Below are 14,484 nucleotides of genomic sequence, written 5' to 3'. Positions count from 1 at the left end.
TTAGAGATTGCAACACCTGACTGTCATACATCTTCATCAACCAATGCTGCTCTTTAACATGAGACTATCCCTATAAGTTCAATTGAAATCAGATTGCCTCTATTGTCAACAATTAATGCTCATCCAATGACAATAAAATCAAAATCAGGAGTGATAAAATCAAAAGCTTTGGTTGTTCAACAAACTGATATTGTAAATAATGTTCCAAGAAATGTGGCTGAAGTTATGCAATGGACTCATTGGAAGGAAGCTATGGATAAGGAGTTTAGTGCTCTACAAAAGTGCAAGACTTGAGAGTACTAGTTGACAGCACCACCAGTCAATACTACTGTAATTGAAAGCAAATGGGTATTTGCAATAAAGAGGAATCCAAAAGGAGAAATTCTAAGGTATATGGAAGGTTAGTTGGACAAGGCTTTCATCATTTGGAAGTCATAGACTATGAAAACATTTATAGTCCAATGGTAAGACCTACCTATGAGATACTCTGACTAAACCTTTATCTCTAGCATTGTTTCAGAAGTTCATATTTAAATTGAGGCTTCGATATAAACCCTACCTCAGTTTGAGGGGAGTATTGAGAGAGTTACCTAACTAATGTTGTATGTTAGCACAGAGTCTGTTATAATTTTCGATTAGTTAGCTCTAACTAATTGTGGTTCAGCACTAATCTGACAAACTCTTGTATCAATTTTATATTCATTTTTAGTTTGCTTAATACTCAAGAAACTTTGTCTACTTCATTGTGTATACTAATAATACTACTGCCTTTCTTTGTTCTTCTTTTCAATTTAATTCAATTCACCAGAGTCTCTTAGACTCTTGTATGGTAAGTAAGAAAAAGCACGTCTTTTGGTGACTCGAAAAAGAAGAGATGTGCTTTTGACAAAAAACAGTAAATAGTGCGTGATGTAAAAAACAGTTATAACAATTTGGTTTGATTAGTTAATTCACTTAATTGTAGCCTTTTTTGCATTTTATTTTATTTATTGTTATGTTAGACAAGAATAATTTTTATATTTAAAATGTGAAAGTAATAAATTATTATTTTTATCCTTAAAAATGTAAAGTATAAATTTACAAATAAATTAAACTAATTTTATATTTATAAAAAATGAATAAATTACTATTTCTATATATGAAAATATAGAAAAATGATAAATCTATCCAAAATTAAAGTTAACTATAAAGTCTTTTTGTCCAATAAAGACTTTTATGAGTACAAAACTAGTTCTCTTCGTGTAATTTGCAGCGTTTTGAATTTACCTAGGTACAAAACTAGATTACAAAACCATTCAATACACACAAAATTAAAATTAGGCGTGAATTCTCCCATAACATTTATGCTGTTTTGTCCTATGTTTGTATAAATAACAATGTTTGCCTGGTTGATATGCATGCGGCAGGAGTCATGCACGCCTGTACTCATCTCCACAATCTCCAATCACTTTGAGCAGATCCTTTCCTTTTGCTGAGGCTTCTCTTATGCTGTTTACATCGTCTTCATCGAGTACAAGCGAGAAGATAGCATTGCAGTCTTCAATATGATCCGACAACCCAAGTCTAACACCAACCATTGATCCTCCTACTGCAGGCTGCAAATTTGGAAATAAACAAAATAACTGTAATGTGAATGTCTGCCAAAGATTTTGAATTTGAGCTGAAGACTAAATCAACTCTACCTGATCTAGAATGTACTTGACGGCAACAGTTGGGATAGAAACGCCGTGTTTATTAGCTACTTGTTTAAGCGACCTTAGCAGTCCCTGGAACAAACCCCATCCTCCCCAAGCATCTATCATCTGCCACATGTGCCGAGTGCAGATTAACACATGAATTCAACTATAAATGTAGATAGTTAAACTTGGTTGCGAAATCATACCCTTTTGTACTTTTGAAGGGAGGGAGTGTTTAATGCTGGACCAGCAAAGGGAATAGATATGTTGGTGTCAAGGAACTTCTCAGACAGAAGACCACCCATTACCGTCCCATACCTGCATAAAAACCGACCACTGATGAAAATTTGGTTTGATTTCTTATGCTTTCACTATCATCTTATATTTGAGAAAAACTATTTTCTGCTGCTGAAATTTAATTTCATGCTAATACTATTTCTTTCATTTCAGCCATGAAATGTTAAAATACTTTGTGAACGTATTAAAAACATAGTTATACAGATTTCATGGGAACTTCACATAAAAACGTAGTTCTTAATATTGCAGTTGAGTCGTTAGAAGAGATGAATGTATGATGGATTGAATGTGTTTAGGTAATTATGTGGGTGGTTGAGCGAGAGGGGGGTTAGACAAACGTTATAAGTTTGACTCCTGAAAGCTGACAAAGCTCTGCCATTCTCTGTTGTGGACGCATATCAACAATTGAATGTTGCACCTGAAGTGAAGTAACACTGAGAATCACGCACCATCAAACTATTAGAGTAACTGAGAAAAATAAACAAACAAAGCACTTGGATTTACCTGATTGCTTACAACAGGAATTTCATTTTCTAGAATAATTTGTAATCTCTCTGTATCAAAATTTGTCAAAGCCACTGTCTTGATCTTACCTGTACAGAGCTAACTAAAGTAGTTTGATCAAATCATGAGATATGAACTTACACAGGGACCATTAACCGCAGCTCAGAAACAAAACTAACCTTCATCTTTCAAATCTGTGAGGTGTTTTAGTGCATCAAGGTAGCCAGGATTTGAATAATCCCACCTAAAGACAATAGAGGAATACATTTAGATAATGAGAATGAATTGCTCATTTCGACAACCGAATATGAAGATAAGATAGATGACTCTTCATGTCAGAAAATGTTGATGGCTGAGTTTGCCTCAAAATTTAAGAACTGTAAAACGATGACAAGAATCTTGCACAGAGTGATAGTCAGAATTCAGAAAGTCAAATAATCACACTTGGGAAAAGATTAAATACCAATGAAACTGAAGCATGTCCAAGGAATCCACATCCATTCTCTTCCTAGAAACATTTATGCTGTCACTGACAAAGCTTCTTGTCATCTTAACCGGCGGTGGTACCCATTTAGTGAGACTGCAATATGTGATAAAATGACTGAGACAATAATACCTTTGCTTATTAAATCACCAATATACCATTGTATAGTAGGATGGATATAATGAAACATAATACAAAACTCAATTAGTGCTTTCTTCAAGCCAAAAAGGACTTAAGAATAGAATACCAAGTCACATAGCAAACTCACCCTCTGACCTTCTCCAAGAATTCTGGTGGACGCTCACGACGAACTCGGTTGATGAAAATGCCATATAGATCTTCAGCAGGCCCATCTGCAAAATTCGAAGAACACCAACATGAGAAAAACAGTCCTCATCACAAAAATCACCGCATGTTTGGAGAATCCACATCCATAACATCTATAATGATCAACTGATCACATCCCAAATTAACATGATCAACCAATCAAAGCGCCGAGTTGCATACATATATCAGCCATATCAAAAGTGGTTAACCCAGAATCAGCATATATAAGCATAGCATCAATAGCACCATCCCTCTCAATTCTTCCCCACCCACCACTCGTCTGCCACATCCCATTAACAACGCGACATATATCCAACGCATCCTTCCCATTCTTCACAACAACCCTTCGCTTATCCTCTGCTAGCACACACTGGCATGAACTCACATGCTTATATCTCCTAGCCCTTACTGTTCCATTCCCAGTGAAAGTAAATTTGCTCAAAGGAAGCCGCATCAATAACTCAGACATTTCCAGATTGCTTCAGTGAGTATAGCAGTATCTTCAGGCTTCAGCACTCAGCAGGAATATGAAATAGGTAAGTTCCTTTTAAGTAACTTGTGTTATTAGCTCCTAACAACTAAGCACAAACAGAGCCACAGGATAATATTAATATATTCATATTATGTGGCTACCATATCAGCATGCACATCACTTATTTTATGTGGCTCCAAATTTTTTACGTTGCCTTTACTATCACCTTTTCCTTCTTAATAATATTAATATATTCATATTATGATTTATTTGAAACTATACAATACATTAATGATTAATCACATATATTGCAAAATTTCCGCTATGTATTGCATAGTTCAAAATTCAGCTTAACTAAAGTACACTTTTTTAACCATTGATTAATTAATTAATTAATTAATTAGTAACTCATAATCAGTTCAGATGGAAAACTACACGTCAGCAGAGAGAGAGAGTGAGAGAGAGAGAGAGTATAACTTACAGTGATCGGCCATGTCGAAGGTGGAGAGACCGGCGTCGGCGTAGCGGAGCATGGCGTTGACGGCATCGTCTCGATCGATACGGCCCCAGCCTCCGCTGGTCTGCCACATTCCGTTGAGGACTCTGCATATGTGGAGGGAATCGTTGCCGTTGCTCAACTTTACGCTTTGATTGTGAGTCGTGGTAACGGAACAGCACCGAACAGAGTTTGCGCGCGAACTTCTCCATGTGGTTCTAATGGAAGATTTGGAGCACGTGGTAGTGAATAATAGGGTGTGGTGGTGGTGGTGGTGGCTGACTACAGCTGCCATTTCAAGAGACTGAAACAGAAACGAAGAGGAAGATAAGACTAGTAACCAAATGTCATAAAGACACCAACCACTCTTAGACGGCTTCAATAATTTGGAAGTGCCACAAAAAACCAACAATAAACATGATATTTTTCATAAATAATAAAAAAATATATTTAATAAATATTTAATCTATTTAAATATTTAATTCGAATTTTTTTATAATATTTAAATAAATATTTAAAAGATATACAAAAAATTCAGAATGAAAATTAAAAAAATTCCTAAAATAAAATAAAAAACAATTATTTTTCAAAATAAATGATTTCATCATTACTTTTCGAAATCCATTTTTTTTTAAGTTGGAGCAAGTTTACCTACTGTATTGACAAACTTCATGAAAATCATAGTTAGGGGTGAGTATGGGTAGCGGGTGGTCTGAACTTGAACCAAATCAATTAAATTGGTTCTGAAACCAACAGGTAATCGGATCTAACTAGAACCAAATCAATGGCTCTCTCTAGTACTTAGTTCGGATAATAGTTTTGGAAGTGCGAAACCCGAATAAAATCTATATATGCCTTTTAATGAAGAATTATGGAGTGAAGACTTTGAAAGATTATTCCTTTGAAGGATTATTTCTATTGCATTTTTATTGTTTAACTTTTAGAAGGCCACTCAAATAAAGACTTCTAAAATCTCTTTTTTTAAATATGTTTTCATATTGTGTTTTAATTGGTTTCTGTATAATTTATTCAGTGTTCCTTGATGAGTTTGGAAAACTCTAATTTAAATTGATGATGATCAAACATTATTAACAGTAAAATTATTAATCTAATTTTGATTCATATATGTTAATTAATTAATTTTGCTGTGCAGGTATAAATTGGGCCGAAAAGAAAAGAAAAATGTCAAGCCCAATTGTATCAAAAATATTCAGCCTTCGTATTAAGACATTGTGATAACGTTGGCTGAAATCATATTTGGGCCAGAAATTGTTACTTAAGCCCAATTGGTTAAATCCGTCAGCTTTGGTACAAAAATGGTTTAATATATGTAGCTGAATTTATGATGTGTTAAATGGGTCAGGATGAATTTTTACAAGCCCAAAATTAAAATTGCTTGAAGGCAAGCATGATGGGTCCGAAACCAAATTTGAATGAAAGTAGGGTTTGCCTTCAACGGAACCCATTTCAACCATGTGATGGATTTCAAATTAATTACATTACCATTTATTACATGCGAACTATGAGAGAGAATTTGACTTTGATTTGATGGGAATCATTATGATTCTTGCTACACGCCACTCTAAGGGAAGTAAAAGCAACTTTTACCAATTAATTGGTTTAACTCACTTAATTACTTTTCTTCCAAGATTGCTTATTCTCTCTCTCATCTCTTTCTTTCTTTGTTTCGGTCATTGTCCAGGAAACAATGGAAGACCGAATGAAAGAAGAAGATGCATGCTTCAAGACCATCAAACTAATGATGGCAAGAAAACATAACAAAAGAAAAGTATGCTGTGGCTAAGATCTGCATCACGTATGGTAAGATTCTGTGATGAGATCTTGGCTTCCTCATACCAAAAATGGTTGATGAAGATTCGGCCAGCAAGGAAGATCTTTGGAGGCATGACTTGTCTCTGATTCTGCTCAACCACCACAAGAAGTAGCTAGAGTGGCGAAGTGATGGAAGAGGCAGAGATTGGAACAGATGAAGCCATCATCATCATGAAGCATCAAGGGCCAGAAATCCATCTTGGAGAGGAAGCCAAGGATGGAGCGCTCGGATTGATGAAGAGTGATGACCAAGGAAGGACTAGAGGTATTTGCATGTTGGCTTTTGCATGAGTTTCCTCTTCTCTCTCTGTGGCCGAACCGATTCTGTTTTGAAGGAAAAGAAGCTAAGCTCGGTTTTGTGTTTCAACTGTGAAGGATTCACTTCTCTATAAAAGGGGTGAACAGTCACGGTTTGATTCAAGGAAAGAAAGTGAGAGTGCAAGGCACAGAAGTCTCATAGCTACCTAGGCTTACAGATTTTCTTCTCCTTCAATGTATTCTGTTTTGTAATTTTTCTATTTAATTTTGTCATGTCTTGAGTCTCATGGAAAAAGGCAAACAAGTGAGGTTTGTATGAAAAAGTCATAGAGCAGAAAAAGGCAGAGAGTGCAAAATTAAAAGAAAAAGTCATAGATGTCTTAGAGTTTCTTTGTTCATCTATGTTGTGTTTCATGATTCTGTGGGAATCCCCTTGTAAGTTGGGTTAGCACTTTACAATTTGTAATTTGGATGATTATAGTGAAATTCCATCATTGTTGTGATGGAGACTGGATGTAGGCTGCATTGCACTTAGCAGCTGAACCAGGATATATCTGGGTGTAATCTTCTCTCTCTACTCCTTCATTTCTGTTTCTGCCGCACAGGAGCTAAAATAAAAAATATCTCGTGCCAAGTGACGAGACAAAAGTAAAAAATCTCGTGGCTAGGGACGAGACAAAAACAGAAAAGTCTCCTCAAAAACCAGAAAGTGTAATCAAGAAAAAAGGGGGCTAAGATTCAACCCCCCTTCTCTTAGCCATTGAAACCATCAATTGGTATTAGAACTTGGTCTCAAAGAGATCAAGCTTTGCAGTTTGGAGAAAAGATCCTCATGGCAGAAAGCAGTGGCTCAAATCTGGTATCGTACAATCTCACAGAAGGACAATCAAGCAACAGACCGCCTCTTTTCAATGAGAAAAACTATACCTATTGGAAGGAGAGAATGAAGATCTTTGTGCAAGCAGTAGACTACAGGCTTTGGAAGATCATCCTAGAAGGACTACAGTTTCCTACTAACACTAGTGCTGAAGGAGTAGTCACTCTTAAACCAGAAGCAAGCTGGACAGAGGAAGATAGGATGAAAGTGGAGCTAAATGCCAAGGCCATAAATCTACTCAACTGTGCTATCAGCTTCGAGGAGTACTGACGGGTATCACGATGCACAATGGCAAAGGAAATCTGGGATAAATTACAAATCACTCATGAAGGAACCACCATTGTAAAGAAGACTCGAATAGACATGTTAAACAGGGAATATGAAATATTTACAATGAAGGAAGGAGAATCCATTGATGAACTGTTCGAATGGTTCAACACCATCACTGTTGGCTTGGATGCTATGGGAGTAACACATTCTGATTCTGTGCTTGTGAGAAGAGTGCTGAGATGTCTCACTAAAGAGTGGGAAACAAAAGCTTTAATTATTTCTGAGAGCAGTAATCTTGATTCCATGACACTTGATGATTTGAGAGGAAACCTTCTTACTTTTGAAAACACTTATTTAAAAAAGGAGTAAAAAAAGAAAGGAATTGCATTTTCTTCTGTTACTAACCCTCTGGATGATGAATCTAGTGATAACTCATCTGAAAATGAATTTGTGTTGTTTGCCAAAAAATTCAGGAAAATGATGAAGTTCAAGGGCAAAGGCGACAGCTCAAGGGAAATGAAGAAAGACCTTAGCAAAGTGACTTGTTTCAACTGCAAGGAAATGGGGCATTACAAATCTGATTGTCCCAAGTTAAAAAGGGAGGAGAAGAAAAAAGGAGGAAAGAAGAAGGGTCTGATGGCATCATGGGAAGACTTAGAAAATGACTCGGATAGTGATGAAGAATCTGAGACGAAGTCACAGCCTTGTCTCATGGCAAATCATGTAGATCAGGTATTTTTTCAAAACCCTGACACTGAAGACCTTCATCTTATGATAGATCACCTTTCTGAAAAAATAAGATGTTTTCTGACTGATAATCAAGATCTTGAACAACAAATTTTCATTCTTAAAGCTGAAAATGATTTTCTCAAAGAAAAGCTAAGGGAGGCCGAAACTGCCTGTGATCTTGTGGAAGAAAATAAGCAGTTGAAAGCCCAACTTAGAAGTTGTGAAAGTGATCACTCGGTAGTTTCATATGTAATCTGTTTTAAAGAAAAGAAAGAGTTGCTGGAAAAGGTTAAAAATCTTGAAAATGACTTAGCTAAATTTACTCAAAGTTCTGAAAATCTAAATCAAATTTTGGCTAGTCAAAAATCACTCTTTGATAAAGCTGGTTTGGGATTTTATAAATCTGATAAGAAACCTTCCTTTAAAGATAAAGCTTCTTCATCCAATGACACAAGGTTTCAAGATCCCACCTACTTTAACAAAACAGCAACTCCAAGGTTTTGTAGATTGTGTAACCGAAGTGGTCATTTTCCCATTCAATGTTTCTTTGGTGAAAGAATGATTGGTGATAAAGTTTACAAGGTTGTTTTTTATTACAATAATTTGGGACATAAGAGATGGTTTAACGTGAAAGGATCCAAGAAAATTTGGATACCTAAGGTCACTTGAGCTTATTTTGTAGGTATGCCTAGCATCCAAAAGGAAGGAAAATATGTGGTAAATGGACAGTGGATGCTCTAGGCATATGACCGGAAAGACAACCTTCTTCATAAAGCTTGATGAATATGATGGAGGACTTGTCACTTTCGGTGATGATGGAAAAGGAAAGATAGTGGCTGTTGGAAAAGTTGGTAAAAACTTTTCATCTTGTATAAATGATGTTCTTCTTGTCAATGGTTTGAAGCATAATTTACTTAGTGTAAGTCAATTGTGTGATTTAGGATTTGAAGTAATTTTTAGAAAATTTGTGTGCTTGGTTGTTTGTGAAAAAACTGGGGATATTCTTTTTGAAGCTAAGAGATGCAACAATGTGTATGGATTAACTCTTGAGGACTTGAAAGAACAAAATGTAACATGTTTTACATATCTTGAATCTGAAAAATGGCTATGGCATAGAAAGTTGGGTCATGCTAGCATGTACCAAATTTCTAAGCTAGTGAAGAAAAATCTGGTTAGAGGAATTCCTAAAATTAAATTTGATAAGGATATTACTTGTGATGCTTGTCAATTAGGCAAACAAGTCAAATCCTCTTTTAAACCAAAAGATGGAATTTCAACCAAAAGGCCGTTAGAGTGTTACACATTGATCTTTTTGGTCCAACTAGAACACAAAGTCTAGGAGGTAAACACTATGGTTTGGTAGTGGTAGATGATTACTCTAGATTTAGTTGGGTACTTTTTCTTGCTCATAAAAATGATGCTTTCCATGCTTTCTCAACCCTTTGCAAGAAAATTCAAAATGAAAAAGATTTAAAAGTAGCTCATTTGAAAAGTGATCACGGAAAAGAATTTGAAAACCAAGACTTTGAAAAATTCTGTGATGACTTTGGAATTTCTCATAATTTTTCATGCCCTAGAACACCTCAACAAAATGGGGTTGTTGAAAGAAGGAATAGAAGCCTTCAAGAAATGACTAGGGCTATGTTATGTGAGAATGAAGTTCCTAAATTTCTATGGGCTGAAGCTGTAAATACAGCATGTTATATTTTGAATAGAACAATAATTAGAAAAGGGTTGAAAAGAACTCCTTATGAGCTATGGAAAGGAACCCCTCCAAATCTTAAGTACTTTCATGTTTTTGGATGCAAATGTTTTGTGCTTAACAACAAAGAAAATCTTGGTAAGTTTGATCCAAAATCTTATGAAGGAATGTTTATTGGATATTCCACCACTAGCAAAGCTTATAGAATTTACCTTAAAGAACATAGAACCATAGAGGAATCCATACATGTTACTTTTTGTGATTCTAACTTAATTCCCAGTACTGTGATAGAGAGTGATTCAGATTGTGAAGGAGCTGGAACAAGCAAAGAAAATCCCAAGTCTGCCCAAATTGAAGAATCTGCCAGTCTAGAATTGTCTCGTCAGATTGGAGGAGACATTTCCATTTTGTCTCCTGAGATAGCACGAGAAACTGAAACAATAAGACCAACAGAAACTCATCAAAGCTCAACACCACAAAGGAAGCCTAGAGAATGGAAGTCTATGAGGGGTTATCCTCATGACTTCATAATCGGTGATCCCTCCCAAGGAATAACAACAAGATCCTCAACCAAAAGACAATCCGAACCAAGCAACTTTGCATTTTTGTCACAAATGGAGCCCAATAATGTGAAAGAAGCTCTTGAAGACCCATCATGGGTCAAGGCCATGGAAGAGGAGCTTGCTCAATTCGACAAGAATGAGGTTTGGACTTTAGTACCTCATCCGGATGGTAAGAAAGTTACGGGTACTAAGTGAGTGTTTAAAAATAAACCTGGTGAGGATGGACAAGTTGTTTGTAACAAGGCTAGATTAGTGGCCCAAGGTTACGATCAAGAAGAGGGAATAGATTTTGATGAGTCTTTTGCACCGGTAGCTAGAATGGAAGCAATTAGGTTGCTTCTTGCCTACGCTGCCCATAAGGGTTTCAAAATGTTTCAAATGGATGTTAAATGTGCTTTCCTTAATGGCTTTATTGATAGAGAAGTGTATGTGGCTCAACCCCCGGTTTTGAACATAAAGATTTTCCTAATCATGTTTTTAAACTTTCAAAGGCTCTTTATGGCCTTAGACAAGCTCCAAGAGCTTGGTATGAAAGGCTTAGTGCCTTCCTATTAGAAAATCATTTTCAAAGGGGAACCACCGACACTACTTTGTTCATTAAAGTTTCTAATGATGACATCCTTCTTGTTCAAGTTTATGTGGATGATATTGTGTTTGGATCGGCCAATGAGTCCTTGTGTGAAGAGTTTGGAAAACTCATGACTAGTGAGTTTGAAATGAGTTTAATGGGAGAGCTAACTTTCTTTCTTGGCCTCCAAATTAAACAAACTCCTAGTGGTACCTTTATTCACCAAGGAAAGTATGCAAAAGAATTGATAAAGAAATTTGGCTTAGAAAATTCCAAACCAATGAGAACACCAATGCATCCTAACACTAAACTTGAAAAGGATGATGATGGCCAAGATGTGGATGAGACACGGTATAGAGGAATGATCGGCTCACTGATGTATCTTACTTCCTCTAGACCGGATATTGTTCAAAGTGTGGGTGTATGTTCAAGATTTCAATCTCACCCAAAGGAATCCCATCTTACGGCTGTTAAACGCATCATTAGATATATTAAGGGAACTAGTGAGTATGGCTTATGGTATCCTAAAACTAATGACTTTTGTGCAGTAGGGTTTTGTGATGCAGATTATGTGGAAGATAGAGTGGATAGAAGGAGCACTTCCGGCATGTGTTGCTTCATTGGAAGCTCACTCAACATGTGGTCAAGCAAAAAACAAGCCACAGTGGCTCTATCTACAGCTGAAGCTGAATATATATCTGCATCTGCATGTTGTTCACAATTGATTTGGTTAAAAACACAGTTGGAAGATTACAAATTAAAAATCAATAGTATACCCTTGTTCTGTGATAACATGAGTGCCATAAATATTTCAAAAAATCCTGTTTTGCACTCAAGAACTAAGCACATTGAGATCAAATATCATTTCATTAGAGAACATGTGAAAAAGGGTACTATTGATATTCAATTTGTAAAATCTGAAGAACAACTTGCTGATATTTTTACAAAATCCCTCTGTGAAGACAGATTCTGTTTGTTAAGGAAAAGCTTGGGAATGTTTGATATAAGCTCTGTTGAAAATTTTTGAAATTCTGATTCTGTTCAGTTTTATCTCGTAGGAATGGACAAGATAAAAATAAATGCATGATGGGAGAGCTATGACTAAGGGGGAGGCTGCGCAGAAATAAATTTCAATGGGCCCCACAAAATCTCTTTGACCACACTCTGACCGTTTTGTTAGTTCCTCACCCTTTTGAAAATAAAATCTCAAAGCTGTCTTATCATATCTAGTTGAAAGAGGCATAATATCAAATCAAATCTTTTCTTTTCAACTAATCCTTTGATTCAAGGAACCACCTTTTCAAATCCTTGGGAAACCGCCTTGGTTAATAACCGCGCATGATGTCCATTAACTCCCCCCACTATCTCTCTCCAATCAACATTTATTGCTTCCCTAACCTCCCTCCACTCTCCACCTTCGGCCATCCCTTCTTTTTCCACCCTCATTGTCTCTCTTCACATAATGAAAAAGAAAACTGCATCAAGAAAAAGTGAAAGAATCCGTCTCTCTAAAAAACAGTCCACACTACAATCACACACACATATTCACATTCACTCTACATCTTCATCCTCTCCCTCTCAATCTACCAAACAAACACCCATCATGAGAAAGAAGATTGTTCACAAAAGTTCTGGCCGTGGCAAAAACAAGGAGCTCAGTGTTGAGGAAGAATCATCTCACACCTCACCCGTTCCTTCACCACCGCTACGTTCACCAAAGAAGGCTACACCCCACACATCAGGCAGAAGCTCTCAGAAGTCCAAAGGTTTCGTGTTGCATGAAACCAGGGAACCGGCAAATCTTGAGTCACTAGAATTCAAGAACAAATTTCACAAGCCACACTCTCACTATGATCCATCCAGATTCTTGACATGTGCATTCTATGAATTCCATCAAGAGGTTTTGGAAAAGAGGCATATCTGTCTCTCATACTTGGTGAATCTTGAGCAACTGGCAGCCAAAGAAATCAACTTGCAACCTCTATTTGACAACATCAAATGGTCCCCATTGCTCCTCACTCACAAAATGGTTTATCCAAAATTGGTTAGGCAATTTTATGCAAATCTGAGACTGACTGATGGTAGTCTTCACTCCTATGTGAAACGTGTGCATATCACTCTGAACACTGAAACCATCAGTGCTACCCTTGGCTACACGGATGAAGGACCGACGGTATACATGAGTGACAAATGGGATGAACATGTTGGGTTTACTTACAAGCAAGCTCTTTCTCATATCTGTGCAAACATGTCTGGATTGGACGGCACTGTTCCTACTCACAAGGCTCTTGGACCAACCAACTCACTACTGCACCGCATCATTACTCACATTTTAACCCCACAAAGTGGTTCTCACAATAGGGTAACCGTATCTGATTCTTTAATAATATTTGCCCTTGTTACTTCTTCTTCTATTTCATTTGCTTATCTCATAATTAGACATATGTGGGAGTCTGTAAAAAGTACCAAGAAAGCTAATTTACCTTATGGAATGTTTCTCACGTGTATTTTTGAATACTATAAGGTAGATTTAACAAATGAGGCTGTGGAGAACAACTTTTCTATGATCAAAGGTGGTGGTGCTGTAAAAGGAACCAAGAGTAAGAAATCAATGCCAATGGACAACGACCTTGAAAGTCAGTTTGAATCCTCCAAAGCAACCGAATCCATAAGAGAAATCCTCACCAAATTCTCCAATATGTCTGCGCTCATGGTGCAATCTCATAGGGCTGCTCGCAAGCTAGCCTATGAAAATGAACGGGCTTGAGGGAGATGTAAAGAGAGAGTGGGTCTGATGCTGGAAAACTTGGAGAAGGATCTGGGAGTTGGCAGTGAAGAAGATGTTGGAGACTCTGATCTCAATTTGTCTGATGATTAATGTTCTGTTTTAAGGTTTAGGATATTGGCTTAAGTAGGCTCAATCTGGTACTTTATTTTGTTGGGTTGGAAACTCTTATAACTTTGAGATACCCTGTGATACTCTGCTGTGTTTGACTATATTTTAAATAGTTTGCTTGCTATATCACAACTGTTTGCAGGTGACCCTTTGATGTCAAAAGGGGGAGAAAAATAAAAAAATTGAAATGGGAAAACAGGGATTGAAATTCTCTCTTGAGAATTCATGATCATTCCTGTTAAAGTGGATTGATGCTTGAAGTATCTGTTTTTATGGTGATCTTGTTTTGATGCAACTGCTTTGAATATTGCTTTGAACACATTGCTGCCATCATTTGATTTTTATCTTGGTAAAATGTGTTTCCTGTGTTTATGATAATGCTTAATGTTGGATTTATTTTTGGCAGTTCTCTTAATTTTTAATGGAAATAGTTGCTGTGTTTGGAAAGATTATATCTTGCTTGAAAATTATTTTTTCTACCATAACTATGATTGCTCTGATTTGTTGGAAAATATTTTTTTAACCAATTTGA

At 36.5% G+C, this 14,484-nt stretch overlaps 1 protein-coding gene across 2 annotated transcripts; it reads right to left on the bottom strand.

The window, feature by feature from the left end:
* Positions 1-1,151: 1,151 nt before the first annotated feature.
* Positions 1,152-4,636, bottom strand: LOC130962270 (flagellar radial spoke protein 5). 2 transcript variants are annotated; one of them, XM_057888438.1, is made up of 9 exons: positions 4,242-4,636; positions 3,230-3,314; positions 2,941-3,057; positions 2,657-2,721; positions 2,478-2,566; positions 2,312-2,391; positions 1,883-1,994; positions 1,683-1,802; positions 1,152-1,595 (listed from the first exon to the last, which is right to left on the bottom strand). In XM_057888438.1, the coding sequence occupies exons 1-9, from the start codon at positions 4,549-4,551 to the stop codon at positions 1,410-1,412; spliced, it is 1,164 nt and encodes a 387-aa protein (XP_057744421.1). In that variant the 5' UTR covers positions 4,552-4,636; the 3' UTR covers positions 1,152-1,409. The 2 variants fall into 2 exon arrangements, with proteins under 2 accessions (XP_057744421.1, XP_057744422.1); XM_057888439.1 differs by lacking the exon at positions 4,242-4,636 and adding an exon at positions 3,469-3,872.
* Positions 4,637-14,484: the final 9,848 nt, after the last annotated feature.

The sequence above is a fragment of the Arachis stenosperma genome, chromosome 2 (assembly GCF_014773155.1).
Source record: "Arachis stenosperma cultivar V10309 chromosome 2, arast.V10309.gnm1.PFL2, whole genome shotgun sequence".
NCBI lineage: Eukaryota > Viridiplantae > Streptophyta > Magnoliopsida > Fabales > Fabaceae > Arachis > Arachis stenosperma.
Note: the sequence above shows the minus strand (reverse complement) of the source record. Positions and strands in the feature narration are given on the sequence as shown.